Raw genomic sequence first — 15,808 nt, 5'->3', positions numbered from 1 at the left:
TATAGCGTTTCTGGGTCAGTATCTCTGGCACTTCTCTTTTTCAAATTTCATTTTTATAACTACATGTCCTCCTCAGCACCCCTGATATGTGGTGTCTCCCAAGGCTCAGTTCTTGGTCCAGTTCACTTTTCTTTCCATATGCTACTCCTGGATTATCTACTAAATAGCTACAAAGGAATCTGCTGCTGTTGCTGTGCTAATGATACTTGACTGTAGTTTTCTGTCAAGTATCATTTGGCAATATCTGCTCAAAAAATTGCTACTACTCTTGACCAGCAAAGATCATCCAGTCTTGTTTTCTGCTAAACTGCAAATAAAAATTAGCCATTAGCTAGTACTGGCTTCAAGTGAAATTCCAGTAAGACTTGTATTCCAGGGGTTCGCCCCTCGGTTGCTCTTATTTTGAAACCAGAGGTGATTATTTTGAGATTGAAGCTCACAAACTTTGTGTAGTTGTGTAGTTTTATACAAACTGTGAAGCACTTTATAACTGTGCGTTTTGAAAAGCACTATGCAAATAGTTATTCTAATTAAAGTTATTATTATTAAAGATACCCTATTTCTCCAATTAAACGCTTATCCAGTTGTTTTTATAGAATAAAGTGGTTCAGATATAAGGCTAAAAGAAAAGCAATACTGGGCATCTGTTGTGTCTGGAGGGCAAAAAGGATGGTTGGTGCAGACATGACATATAGTAGCTGTTAGAGCTAAATTCAGCCAATTAATTTACTTGTTTTGCTGCTGGAAAGCTAGAAAGGACACAGAGGGAAAGTAACCATTATTACTGTATTGAAGCTTTAACCTTCTCTATTCTTTGTTTTTCAGTATCCAGGCATTCATTAATCTTATCAGACTATTAATATCACGACTTTTGAACACAGAGGAAACAGTGTTGCTTTATTTTTGTAATGCATTTGTAAATTTGGCTTTAATAAAATGGCTGGGTAGAAATTCTTTTTATATAATTCTTTCTTTGAATCACATTTTGCTTCTTTGAAGATTAATAAACAACCTATATTTATCCTGCACTAGTCAGAAGCTTTGTTTTTTTCTAATCACACTTACACTAATGTATACTTTGCTGTCAGCACTGATTTTGAGGACAGCACAAACCAAGACAGAATAATTTCCGATGAATATCTTGACGCGATCACCACAGACAGCACAATAATTTAATAACACGACATGTGAAAATAGAAGAGATACCACGAATAAATTAGTGGTGTTTCTTGGCACTTTAAAGTAGATTTGATGGCTGCTGGGCTGCTTGAAGTGCCATGTGTCTAATTCAATGTGACATATCAGACTTTCCTGTGGATTACGTGCAAGCATTTATTTTGAGCCCATTTTGCTCTTACAGGGGTAATTTGACATTTATCTGCTTAGGTGTGATGCAGGGTTTTGCAGACCATCATCTATATGTTGAAGCGTTGTACTGCCGCCAGGTGGCAGTGTCAAAAATATGTGGAACAGTTTCTTTTAATTGTGTTTATGTTGTTTATCTTAGCCCCTTCCCCAGAAAAGACAGAGGTTGTAAAGAACTCCTTTGTAGGAAAGTGTAACCACTTTAAAAAAACAAAACAGTAACTGATCCGCAGCCCTCGTCAGTGCTTTTTATAAATGCTGTTTTAGAAGCTATATCTAGCTACTCCCTTCTTCACAAGGGGTCCCACAGTGGGGAGCTGTGTTTGAAGTAACATCAGATTCCCTTCCTGACACAACCCCAAGAGGTTAGCTTCTTCTGGGACTAAAGCAGGGATTGTTTGACGATTGAGTATGACGCTGGAGCCAGTTAGCTTAGCTTAGCATAAAGCCTAAAAGATCAGGTGAGGCTAGCCTGGCTCTGCCCAAAGATGACAAAATACTCTTAATATCACAATGAAATCATTTCATATTTATATAGATGATAGATTTTAGTTGGCTGTCCAAAGACTGTCTATACTTCCTTAGAAATTACAACCTGAAAAAGCAGAACGTTAAAACAAACTGTTGCCCAGCTCAGGGCTGATGCTCTGAGCTGATGAAGTAAAATGACCATGATATGTACATCAGATCTCAGTTTACTGCTCATCAAGGGGATCATTTTAGTGTCAGGTGTAATAGTTTGCTTTGTTTTTGTTTTATTAACATAAAAGGCCTGAGAAATTTCTGTTTGGTGTAAATACATCTCTTCAGATGCGGTAACCTCCTGGATTCTTGAGCAGCCAGGGCAGGGCTAGCCAACTGTGCTTCGCATTTACCCAAATACTAATCTCTATGCACATGAATCTGCCTGTGAAATGCACATTATCCCAAATAAATGAACATAAATGGTAGTTTATGTTGCTGAGCGCTCCTGTTGCTCTTGTCGCCCTTCTCTTTATTTATCTCTAGGAAGATTAATGATTGTATCCAACAGTTGGACGGTGACCACTGGTTGCATGCAACTTATTACAAGGCACTGTGGGATACTTTAAGTCCACTGCAGAGGGACAGCAGCTGTAATTTCAGGAATTAGCTTAAATTATTAAACGATAGCCGATCGGTTACTTGAATTCTTCATTTGTAATATCTCAGCCTTTTTGCAAAAAGCCAGGTTTATGCCCTCAAATACTGAAATAATTTACATGAATATGTTATTATTGTGTTAACAGAATCGGTTGGTAGATCCTCTCTGGCATTTAGTCAGTGAAACCCAGACTCTACGAAGCCCGAGAGTCATTTACACTCGTTTGTGTTATATTAAAATAAGTTCATTCCAATTATTTTTTATTAGCTCCCACCATCCAAACCTGCAGATGACACCCTCTGGTCTAAGTCTGCACAGTAATAAAACATTTTTTCTTTCTATTTTTAACTTTGCGCAATAATTTTTTACAACCATTTGTCACCTCAGCTTTGATCAGGTTACCCAGCCAATACTCGCATTACAGATTGAAATTATTCCAGCTAAAATAATGGGGGGAAAGTATCACTTTCTGCCAAACACAGTCCTCTGATAGTCTCACTAAATGGAGCAAAGCACCTTTAATATCAGCCAGAGCCACATCTGCATGCAGCAGGATGTCAGCCCTCATTACTCTGCATTTGTGAAATTAAACTTGAAACTGGAGCAAAAGAAGATCACAGATCGTACTGTGACATATTTTTCTAACACATTTTAAAGGATATTTAGCTGTTTTTCTCCAACTTGCTGCCTCCCTTTCAGTCTTCAATTATATAGACATATCGACCCATGAGCGAGCGATGCTTCAACATTAAAGAACTTCAGACTTCATCTTTTTTTTTTTTTCTAGAGGAATTTCTTTAGCACAATTATTTGTACTTTGATCAATACCACCACCAACCCCTTCCTCTCTATACCATTGGAGGTGCACTTCATCACCGGAGGAAAACAATTTCATCCAGTGGCTCCACCTCATTCTCCAGTCGACTGTAGAGGGAGTGAGTAGGGGGGCAACAAGCTTTATATTCCTTTCTGCGGGCTTCAAGTCAACACACTAAAAAGCATCTCTTCAATCTGTGGAAAAAGGGAGGAGTTGGGTTCTGGGCAGCTACTGCACAAAAAGAGAAACCACTGAAATCTGCAAGTATTGTCTGGCACTGGAGAGGGGGGATGGAGGAGTGAAAGATCTGAGCAACAGGGGTAAGCCTCTCCGAATTTTCAAAGTGATTACCTCTGGGAGTGAAGCCGTCGCTTACATCTGCAATTATCACGTCCATTTGTCTATTGACGAAGGAGTGTGGATAGTTACGCTGGATGTTTCTGTTAATGGAGTGATTCAGCTGTTTTTCTCATAAAGGAATCATTATGTAAATCAATTTTACATCCCCCAAGGAGCACAGTTCCTTTGTTTATATCTTCATGGCAAAGTGTTTTCAAGCCTGAACAGTGGGACAGCTGCATGTTAGGACTCCAGTTGCTGCTACCTGGATTTTTTTATACACACACGCGCTGTTACACACATATTAAGGTGCATGTCGAGAAAATGTGTAAATTGTAGTCTAGTGGGGGCAGCTGAGAAACTGCACTTGACAACGATGCACTTTCCTTGACTCGCAATTAAGGTTTAAGACTCCACATCCGAATCTGTTTCCATGGAGCCAAACAAATCAAGTGATGCCCAGAAGCCCCCTCTTCAGAACCCACAGTCCAGCTCGCTGAAAGCAACATGGAACGAGATCACGGTGGATTTCATAATGAGGACCAAGATCCACGGTTTGAAGTTTGTCTTCTCTCCGGACAAGTCGAAACCGCAGCGGGTCATCTGGATCATGGCCTTCTTCCTTTGTCTGAGTCTCCTCTTCACCTGGTCCTGGAATCGAATCCTCTATTTGATGTCCTACCCCGCTGTCACCAAGATCTACATGGTCTGGGCTCACAACATGTCCTTCCCAGCCGTTACCTTCTGCAACAAAAATGTTTTCCGGGTATCCTCTCTGACTAAAGATGACCTGTATCACAGCGGCTACTGGTTGGACCTCCTGTATCATAATCACACAGTCATAAAGAGGAGCCTGTCTATCCTTAAAGACAATCACAAGCAGGGTCTGCTCACTCTCCTGGACTTCAGCAGCTACACCCCACCCCCCAATTATCACACCAACACCACGGAGATGATGGGTCGGCTCGGTCACCAGCTCGAGGACATGCTGCTGGAGTGCAGGTTTCGTGGGGAAACCTGCACCTACAAAAACTTCAGCACTGTATGTACAGAAAGAGAGATGGTGTTTGCCAGGTGTGGATGTGAGCGTTGTTTATATGGGGTATTAATAATTCATGTTAGCATTTGACAAAGCTACAGCAGGCATTCTCTCCAGGTCTTTTAAGTCGTTGATGTTTCAGAGCTGCAAAACAAGCCTCTCCTGCTTTTTGCCTTTAAGACATGACAGCTGTTCCCTCATTAAAACCCATGTCTCCTTAAAATTCACTCAACAGCACAAACACAATGATGTGGCTTCAGTGTCTGCTGTATTTAAAGGTTTCGTATTTGGCTATGTTGACTGGCTATTTCCCGAGTCCCTCTAATGTCGTTTTTGCTTTATAACATGACAACATTTGGGCGAAAATTGAGAAAATTGAGCGCATTAATAATTCAGACGTCATAAATCAGTTCAAATTAAAATTTCAGCGTCTCTAATTAAACATCTGTTGGGCACGAGGAGGATATGCATCAAAATATGCAGCTGAGTTTCCCATTTAAACGCACCAGACGTGGATCCATTACAGCCATTCATCTCTGAATAACTGAAGCGAGAAAGTGGGTGACATTTGGAAACCATAGTCCCGCTCTTCCGCGTGGTGATATCTTGAGTAAATACATTCGCACACAAACCGGTAGCTTATAACGTCATTAGAAAATATTAGCAAGGGCGACTGGGGAAGTTTCTGCAGTGGTAAGCCTGCATGCAGAGGGACTGAGAATATTTTAAACCTGGCAAGACACATCCAGATATAAAACCCTCACCTGTCACAGGCGTCACATTTAGCTCCCTGCCTTTGCTGAGGTGGGTCTGAACAGCTAGATCCAAGTCATAAAAATCAAACATGTAACTGTGACAGCTTCAGCTGATGTGAGACATTTACAGTGGGAAGTCTTACAGGCTGCAAGAGGTCAGCTACCCATGGTGGCTTCATAGCAACGGAGAGGCTTTAAAATCTTCAAATTCTCTGTTTTTGGCCAGATTGATGGCTTGCGATATGCAGGATTTACATTTTGCTATCTGTTTGTTGCTCTTGAGCAACTCATATTGGGTCTGCGGCATGGATGATTGATGCTCTCATTTGATCTAAACATAAATATGAATATTTTAAAACAGTCATAAATTGTATGATGTGTATAGGCACTCCCTCATTATATAGCCAGCAGGGAGGGGGGAAACTTATCTGTGTGAGATGGATGTGAGTCTGTCTGGGTCTGGATGTTGAACGCTGAATCTGATCTCTCGAGATCAGCTTTGCCATGCTGGCTGAGTTTTAACCAGCAGCCCTCTTTCTATGACCTTGCCACAGTAGAAATGAATCCAAACTTCAGTCCTTCCTGCACATCAAAAATCTCATGCTAGCAGCACACATTTTTGTTACGATGATGAGAAAAGGAAGTCTATTAGGGCAGCTATGATCATTAAAACAGGACTTTAAGGTCTGTAAGCTTTCACTTTTACCTGAGATTGATTTCAATTCATCATTACATAAAATAATATTGTAATTCAAAAGTTTACAAGCACAGATTGCAAACTATACATCACAGAGTGTAACTTAGATAACATAAATTTAAATTAATACTTCTGAATTGGCAATGTTTTTGAGAGTAAGAACATTTGCAACTGCCAAAGTTTCATCGACACTCATTTTCATTTATCTATGTCCCCTTTTGGCTTCCGTACTATGATTCTCTTGTTTAGCCATAACTTATCGCATTTTAATGTGTAGCCGTTGATGTGAACACAAACAGCAGGTTGCTGCACACGTCATGATGATGAACATCTTGAAATGCTTATAGTTTGTTTAAATCTATGGAGAGTCGATGATTTTAATTCTACATTTTCATTCTTCTTGACTGATTTATATTTACTTGCTTGGTAGATGACATAGAAATTTTTCAATTATAGGTAAAAGCCATAAAATTGAAAAAGAAAAAAAATCCCCTCTGGGGCACAGAACCTGAATTAAATTATTTAAACATAGAAGAAAATCTACTATAGTGATTGCACATCAAACATTAAATCCTGCTAAGCTTTCCTGGCAGAGGTTTGGTCTATTAAGAAGTTTATAAAGCAAAATACAAAAATGTCTGCTTGTGTGTCCAGATTCTTCCCCCTCATATGTTTCTCATTAAGTGATGGCAAAATAGTAAATTCAGTCTAAATCACTCAGCTGCTACTGAGGAGCACTCATTACTTCCTCAAATCAGAGCCAGGTGCCTGTTTAAGACCTGCGCTGTCTTCTCTGATAATCACAAAATCTTTGGAATGATTACCTGCCCTGCACAATGTGAGACTGGCATGTAATATAGCTCGTGCTGCTGCACCGTGAAAAGGATCAAACTTTTTATTTGTGCTTATTTTTCTCTGTGTGTGTCCTATTTTTCTTACAGATTTACACACGGTATGGAAAATGCTACACTTTCAACTCGGGATTAGATGGCAACCCTTTGCTGACCACGTTAAAGGGCGGCACGGGGAACGGCTTGGAGATCATGTTGGATATTCAGCAGGATGAATACTTGCCTGTTTGGGGCGAGACAGGTCAGTGAAGCATTTTTACAGTAACATCTGATTTGCGCAGATTTCCATGTGGAAATCTCATCAGCTTGTTGGTTTATCCCTGAAGTCCTGACAACTGCCACAGTATTTTGTCATCTCCATGACAAATGGATGCTCCACAGAGGAATGTTGTACATCTTTCACTTTACCTATAAATCTTTGCCTATATATTTTTTTGCACCACACTGAAGCAGACAAAGAAGTGATGCACTACCATGGTTAACCACTTATCATCTTGATATGTTTCTCCAGGTCTACAACTGACATCAGACCCAATAAAACTGCATTTACTGACTTATTGTTTCTCATTTATGGTGGACCACAACATAATGGGACCATATATTCATAAAATAAATAGCATGTAATTAATTCTGGTTCTAAATCTGTTTGATATTGAACCGGCACACTGACACAAGAGTTTATTTCTTATATTAGCTTCCATTAATATGATGAAAGCGGAGGGGTAGAAACCCTGGATTAATGTGACTGCTGGATCGCTAAACAGCACTGGTTTCCATCGATGACCGTACATGTTGTTGTATTTTCTGGCGTGCTGTATCCACAGATGAGACCTCCTACGAAGCAGGCATCAAGGTTCAGATCCACAGCCAGGACGAGCCTCCTTTCATTGACCAACTGGGATTTGGTGTGGCACCTGGTTTTCAAACTTTTGTGTCATGTCAGCAGCAACTGGTACCTAACGTTCGGCCTCCTCTCCGACCCCAGCGTCTTTTGCTCTGCTTCATCCTGTGTTCGTCTCAAAAACCCTTGCCAGCCAGTGTCCATCACCTCTGTGTCACAGAGCGCGGAGCAAAATCAGATCCAGATCTTAGTATTACCTTTGTGTTGAGATGCGCGTCTAATGTGTTACATAGACAGCCGATGAGTTGGGTTAGAGTAAATGAAACTTAGTTATAGCCGCCAAGAAGTACTGATAGAGCAGGGCCGAGTAATGATTGCATGCAGGAATATGAGCATACTGCGCTTATCAGAGCCAAAAAAGCTTTAGACTGCACAGCATGCAAAAAATATATAGCAGCTCAGGGTGTTTAGTTTACTTTTTTATATTGAGTCTTCATTAGTTGGAGCTCAGGAGAAAGAAAAAGGACAACAGGTTTTTATTTGCAGCACTGAAAATCATCTCTAGTGACACTAGAGTAAAACAGAAGCCAGCAAAAAACATTGAGGACTAATCCACACAGCCAACTTCAGCAGTCTTTAATCATCGGACATTATCGCTGATTAACTCTTTTTAAAAACCCACACTTTACAGTTTTTAAAGAGAGACTTAATGTTTTCTTATGACTAACTGTTGGGATCGGCATTTAGCTAAAAGCTGACTATATCTTAAAGGAAATCTACTAAAACTGTCATAATGTTGTTTATGTCAGTTTGGACCATATAAAGGAACCTGGTGCACTCTCGTTACATTATTTTTTCTCCCAACACCAGTAATATGGAAAAAGCATGCGTTATTGGATGAGAAAGATGACCCACGGCTGTTTTGTAGACACATTTTAATATGTGCTATGATTTGATGACACGGTAAAAAGAGAAGCAAAATGGCCCGTGGCCGGTTTGTTGACCGAGTCCACAACACTGGCGTCACTGAAGGATGAAAAGCAATAACTATAGTTAAGCCCGAATTGATTGAAAAGCCCGTGTGCAAGGTCATAACGCTGAGCTCACATGGAATTTCCATCCAAATCTAATGAAACAATACGGCACTTATGTGATCTGCCAGGAGAACAAATTCAGACTCTGTTGCTTTTGTCCACACTAGCGTAGCTCACAAAGACAAAGAAAAGTCTTTGATTTTCAAACAGAAACACTGACAGAATAAGGAAATATCCTCTGACAAACAGAGAAGCACTCAGTGTAAATCCCAAGAAAATGGCGGCAGTGCCACAGAGGATTTTAGGTTTTTGCAGTGATTACCTTTGAGATCAAGTGTATTTGTGCCGCAGGCTCCTTAAAAATTTCCACCGTATAATCAGTTCTTGTGAAGTCATGATGTAACGGACGCCTGAGCAGCGCTTTAACTTAGTTTCTTTAGCAGTTAATTAAGCCTAATTTAAATGATTTTGCTCCTAAATTGAATTGGCTCGTTCACCTCACAAGCTTCAGCGTGCTAGCAGAATAACATGGGATGGTTGAGGCACGGTTGGTCTCGTGAAACAGACACATGGACACCACAAGAGATGACAAATGTAACTTTTGGGAACTTGCATAGAAATGTATCTTTCTCTCATTTTTCTCTCCTTCTCTCTGCAAATGTTGTTGGTGCTCAGAGTGTATCATCATTCAGCCATTTCCAAAAAAAAACAAACCTGCTCTGTTACTCACCATCACAGAGTTTCCTCCAGGAGGCAAAAGTGCATGGTTTGCCATTTACAATCATGACATGAGCGCCCACACCACTGACAGCTGAAAGACGTGTTTATGGCTTAAACGATGTGATGACTTAATTAGATTGTCATTATAAACTCTGGCCTGCATTCGTTTCACTCAGTGTCCAACGAGTGACATTGCTCTCGGTGCAATAAGAATAATAGCACTCGTGATTTCGAGGCTTTACATTTGTAAATCTTCTGTCGGAGGAGTTTAATTTTTAATAAGAGACTTTGACTTGTGAGCAAAGAGAGACATCGATACTCCACCACCAACAGTTAGAAGCGATCTGTAGCTCAAGACTGAGTGAAAGTAAGAAGAGAATGGCTGAATGACAACCTACCAGTCCTGCTTGGGACTCTGACAACAGGATGTTTGTCTGGAGGGGTCATTTTCTGTCCCCTTGCCTTACTTTATCTCCTCTTATATTTCGATAATGATGTGGGCTGTGTTCCCTCACCCCTTACCCTTAGATGAGACGTCCTATGAGGCCGGCATAAAGGTACAGCTTCACACTCAGTCAGAGCCTCCTTTCCTCCACGAGCTGGGCTTCGGGGTTGCCCCAGGCTTCCAAACATTCGTTTCCACCCAAGAGCAGAGGGTAGCGTATGACTGACTGGGCTTGCTGCATGCCACAAAATACTGTATTGTACATACTCATTAACTTCCACACTTTCATCTCCTGGTCCCGCCCTCTCCAAGGAATGGACCCATGTGTGCCCCCACCATCCCCCCCACCCCCTCCTCTGTGTGGCTGAAGCAACGATATGTAACAGCATCTGCAGTCTGTCCTTGTTGCCATCTCTGCTCTCTGTCCTCACCAGCAAAGAGCTGGAAAGGTGTTTTATTTCTTTGAGCCATTCATCCAAATCTGTGTCTTTATCAGAGCTGTTGTTTGGCTTTACCCTTTCACATCCACATCTGCTTTTGTAAGCATTTTGTTTTTGCTTATATGTGTTATCGGGGTGATCCACTGGACCTCTGCTTAATCTCATCTGCAGGGACCAGACAATGTGATTCATTAGGTTTTATTACCCATGAGAACTCTGGCATGAGTTTATAGTCTTGATTATATTGGGGGTTTTATCTCCAGTGTATCTCCACTTATGAGAGTCTGTGGGCTAGAAATGGAGTTCAATAAAGGCTTAATCATGTTTGCCAGTTTAAATCCACTTCTTCTGCGAATCACACTCTATCTCTGTCACTTTGTATTGGCTAAATGACAGTTACATTGTCAGAGTTAGCACCTGGTTAGAGCTGGTGGAAATGATTGGGAATTACAGTGAACCTTAATGTGACAATGGAGGTGTAATTTCTCTGAGAAATTTCCCAAGAAGAAGCCTTTGGCAGAGATTGTTGGCTTGCTCCCCACTGCAGTTAGCGGCTGAATGCGCAACTACCCAAGCATCGCCGCCCTTCATAAATAATTGGCTTATTTTTGTCATGAAAATAAGTAGCAGGCAGAAAACAAGACACTTAAAAGGGGGGCTGGAAGTCTTGTTGGTGGTTAGAGGCCACGCTGTGCAGCACACCACAGAGGAAGTCCCTTTAACGTCGAAGCAGATCTCACACAAAATGGGGCACGCTGCTGCAGCTCCAAGACGGATGGCGAGGTCTAATGTTAAGTGTGAATTGGGTCCTTAAAATTCACTTGTTAAATATTCTTCCCTAATGGATTCATTTAGAATTCTCAGAGTTATTCATAAATGTAATGACCTGCTCTCACCTTATAATGAGAGTTCTACCACTAATGAGACCGCAAACTGAGTGTACACTACATCTCCTCCTGATTGCTAAATTCATAGGGATATTCAGGGTAGTTGTGTAATAAACTCTCACGGGCATCAATGAGAAAATATAGGTTGTTAATCAACAGTAAAACCTCTTTAGAAAGCTTTCATTGACTGGATTATTCATTTAGGTTAACCTACCGTTATATACTACTTATTACCATAAGAATTTTTCTTTAAAAAAAGCTCCGTATGTTGTCTTTTAAATTCAATGAATCCTCCAGTAAACCGTTGATTGTTTTCAGTTCCGTTCTCAAGGTTGTAAAATTTGTCCATTGATTGTGGTGTCCTGTCTGTATCTACATATTTTACAGATTTCTCGTAAGCTTGTCTCTATCCCCATGGTACTCTGCTTTCTACCGGGGCCTAGACCTGCATCAGTAACGTTATGCATGATGTCTGCTTGCTGCTACACATGAGCGATGATGTTGTTCCGACTGGACGTTTTATGCCAGTATTGTCTGAGTGCACATTTTCATTCAAGTGCTTCTGTATTTTCTTTTCTTTTTTTTATGTTTAAGACATTTGTGTTGGGTTCTGTCAGCTTGTTGTCTCCCTTTTTGAAATTCTGCTACACCGGGCTTGCATTATGGTATTTGATGTAATCCTGTGTGCTGATACACTGAGGGCAAAACATGTGCTGCTCACTCTTTCAGCTTCAGTACCTCCCACCACCTTGGGGAGATTGCAAGTCTACTCCCATAGACTCTGATTACTTCTCCACGTACAGCATCACTGCATGTCGCATCGACTGTGAAACACGGTACCTTCTGGAGAACTGTAACTGCAGGATGGTTCACATGCCGGGTATGAACTGAGAGTTACTTGACCAATAAAAAACCCCATAAATCTCTGTGCCCTCGTGTTGCATTTATAAATAAGTAATCATTTTCACTTTTATGTTGGTTCAAACAGGAAACACAGCCGTTTGCACACCTGAGCAGTACAAAGATTGTGCTGATCCAGCTTTAGGTGAGCGCACACACTTTTTTTTTATTGGATTAAGTGTAAAATATTAGTGTGAGGTATTTGCATTAACAGCGGTGCCACAAGCTTGTTGTATCCTGTAGATACTACTTGTGTGAACCTTAACTTCAAATTACTTTAATTCCAGATTGTGCTGAAACAAAAGCAATAAAGTAAAAATCATTGTTTAAAAATCCCATTAGGAAGATTTGTGATGTGTCTGTGCTTCGCTGATATCAAATAAATCCTGCTGAGTTTTTTCCCCCCTTCCTCTGTTTTATGGCTTCAGTCATTATTTGCTTTCATGGAAAGTGAACGATGGCAGCGAATGTAGCTCTGTTGTGCGTTGTGTGGGATATTTTTAGCAGGGCCTCTGGATACAGGTTTGTTTGATTGTGATCGCAATATGAATGAAATATGAATTGAAATGACTTTGATCATCCACAGACTTTTTGGTAGAGAAAGACAACAATTACTGTGTCTGTCAGACCCCCTGCAACATGACTCGCTATGGCAAGGAGCTGTCCATGGTTAAGATCCCCAGTAAGGCATCTGCTAAATATCTGGCTAAGAAATTCAACAAAACTGAGCAATATATTGGGTAAGTATTATTAGCTAGTTATTTAGATAAAGGCCTCTTTTTCCTTTTCCTGTTGATGGATGAATGTACTGTGGTATAGCATGGTCTGAGTCTCCATCGTTCACCTTCAATGTAACAATAATGAATGATAGTTACGCAGGAGATGTGAGTTATCATTCGTTCTGTTGGGAAAATGGCCCTGGGGGAAATCTGATGGATGTGCTCGTGTGTGTCCTCTCTCCAGAGAAAATATTCTGGTGTTGGACATCTTCTTTGAAGCTCTGAATTATGAGAAGATTGAGCAGAAGAAGGCCTATGAAATTGCTGGACTTCTCGGTAAGATTCTTGCAGTTTCATATTTACTGTGAGAAAAAATAAATAAATAAATCTGACCTCAGAATCAGCACCCTCGGCGGGCATCCCCCCCCCCCCCGCCGCATATTTCGCATATTGTGTTCATCCCTGGTGCTTTGAGGTTCCCTCTTTGAACTCGTGAAACAGGCTGAGCATGTTTTCATAATCTGATGCTCTTGCAAGGGCAGCTGCGTTTGTGAAGTTGGGGCTGGTTGGACAGTTTTGACAATTACGCTCAGATTCCTCAAAGAGATACAGAATTCAATGTGACAGCAAGGGGGAATGGTTTCACGCACCATTGTTTAATTACCCGTATCTGTTAATCTCTCCCTCTGTAGGTGACATTGGAGGCCAGATGGGGCTATTTATTGGAGCCAGTGTTCTTACAATACTAGAAATATTCGACTACCTATATGAGGTAAAGTCATGATCTTTGTTAAAGATTTCTAAGCAATAACTAAATGAATTCTTCTGTTTTTAGATCACATTAAATTCATTTTTAGTAACCTTTACATTTTTTAATTCAGTAGTAGAGAACTTATGGCTTTCTTGTGGAGTCTGGAGAGCTTAGCATAAAGCATAAAGTGTCTGCTACTTAACCTTTACATGCTGTTCATATTAGCTGCCTGCACAGTATGGTCTGGGTCAAGAATGGTCTCATAATAAGTGTTTATAACAAACTACAGATCTATTTAAAATCCAACAGTCCACATAGACAATCTCACCTCACAACAATCTTCTTGCTGTGAGGTGACAGTGCAAACCACATCCACTCTTTTACAGATTTAATGTCTGTGTTAGGGCACACTCTGACCCCTGTATGACCGCTGTTCCAATATATTGTCACTCCGGTGCAGTTTTACTATTTACTACTTTGAAATTCCCCCATGACTGTTCAGAGACCTTCAGGATTCCCTCAGAGACCAGAAAGTACCCGTCTCTCTGGGTTCCCCAGTATATGTTGTAGAAACACAGACAATTCTCATGACAGTGACAAGATTCCCATTGAACTCTGTCACCAGTGCCCACAAAGAAATGTCATGTACAATTTCACAGGTTTCTAAAACAACCATTTTCCTATATTTGACCCATGCTGGTGGATCCAACTCAGTAGATTCGATTTAATTCAGTTCAGTTTTATTTATATAGCACCAGGTCACAACGACAATTGCTTCAAGGCAAGCAAATGTAAGGTTACGATACTACAAACATGGATAATGTAATAAATGTAGTTAAACTGCAGAGATTCTGGTCAGATTTGACCCGGAGCACAAATGTAAAACAGTATAAAAGATATTTTCATTTTGGTGTATTTTGGTCTCTTTAGGAAAAGACATAAAATGTTTGTTTATCAGAAACACATCATATGTGATGTGAACAGTATGTATGGGTTAAAATGTTAAATTGGAAATAATTCTACTCAAAATATACCCAAAAGTATTCTTAACCTAAACATCTTAGACTTCAAGCTTTTATGCAATTTTTTTGTGCAAGATACGATGCTTCATCTTTATAGATGCTGTCAGCCTCAGTATTGATCCTCTTCACTCCCCAAGAAAGCAAACTATTGGATGTGTGAATCTGTAAATAATGCTTTTCTGATGTTTTTTAGGTGTTTAAAGATAAGCTTTTGGGTTACTTCATTCGCAAGAAACGGCCACAGCGCTGTCAGAGCGACAACCTGGTAATTTTTTAGTCCCTAAGAATACACTTGATTGAGTGAAGTGAATGTGATGTACAAAATAAGCTCAGGAACAATGGTCACAGCAACATCAAAATATCTGCTCACACTTGAAATGCTTTTAATGAACAGCACCAGAGAGAAAGCAAAGGCATTATGCCATCATTAGTTTCAATTAGCCCTGCAGAAACAAAATATTTTTCTAGAAAACACAATCATTAATCATACGCACATATTTTTACTGCACAGTGGGAATGCATAATTAGAGTAGTATTAGACGCATACAGTACTTTCTTTACATGATGAGAAGCAGCATAAATTATTCCGTGTAATGACAAAAAATCTGGGATGCACATAAGTATTCCAAAAGAACAAATTGACTTTGTGCCCCTTTTCTTTTTAAGCTTTTTCCCCAAGTGTTTTGCCACTTAGTGCGCTTAAATCTCAGTGCATGGAGAAGTAGAAGTAAAGAGTTTGACCTGGTTTTATTGGATTTTATTCATGACTCATAAACTCTGTTTATTGTCAGAGGTTATCTCATTTTATCCCACACACTAACCCAATTTTCAGTATTTCCACACTATATAGTAGCTTCTCAGCGTCACCCTCTTTTGTACTATTACAGAGCTGTTATTGTTATCCGGGTTTTACCACCAAAATTCTAAAGAGATTTCATTAACATGGTAAAAACAAAGCAATGGAAACTGTAGTACTGCGAGGCGTTTCAGTCATGCCCTAAATAACAGCATTTTCATCAAACCCTGTGGTTTAGCACGCTGCATCCAGAGGCATCTCCACTCC

General features: G+C 40.3%; 1 protein-coding gene across 6 annotated transcripts in view; it reads left to right on the top strand.

Moving 5' to 3' along the window:
- Window positions 1-15,808, top strand: part of asic1c (acid-sensing (proton-gated) ion channel 1c) — a 112,962-nt gene that overhangs the window by 89,592 nt on the left and 7,562 nt on the right. For 2 of the 6 annotated variants that reach the window (XM_023154662.3, XM_023154660.3), the window contains exons 1-9: window positions 3,435-4,686; window positions 7,077-7,227; window positions 7,811-7,938; window positions 12,083-12,233; window positions 12,342-12,398; window positions 12,840-12,993; window positions 13,217-13,308; window positions 13,665-13,744; window positions 14,939-15,010. In XM_023154662.3, the coding sequence (XP_023010430.2) occupies window positions 4,078-4,686; window positions 7,077-7,227; window positions 7,811-7,938; window positions 12,083-12,233; window positions 12,342-12,398; window positions 12,840-12,993; window positions 13,217-13,308; window positions 13,665-13,744; window positions 14,939-15,010 (1,494 nt within the window). In that variant the 5' untranslated portion in view covers window positions 3,435-4,077. Of the gene's footprint in view, window positions 1-3,434; window positions 4,687-7,076; window positions 7,228-7,810; window positions 7,939-10,109; window positions 10,238-12,082; window positions 12,234-12,341; window positions 12,399-12,839; window positions 12,994-13,216; window positions 13,309-13,664; window positions 13,745-14,938; window positions 15,011-15,808 lie in introns of those variants that run through there. The other 4 variants (XM_023154665.3, XM_023154663.3, XM_023154661.3 and 1 more) reach the window with 3 other exon arrangements.

Source organism: Maylandia zebra, linkage group LG18 (assembly GCF_041146795.1).
Source record: "Maylandia zebra isolate NMK-2024a linkage group LG18, Mzebra_GT3a, whole genome shotgun sequence".
NCBI lineage: Eukaryota > Metazoa > Chordata > Actinopteri > Cichliformes > Cichlidae > Maylandia > Maylandia zebra.
The sequence above is the reverse complement of the archived record's forward strand: the minus strand, read 5'-3'. Positions and strand labels throughout refer to the sequence as shown.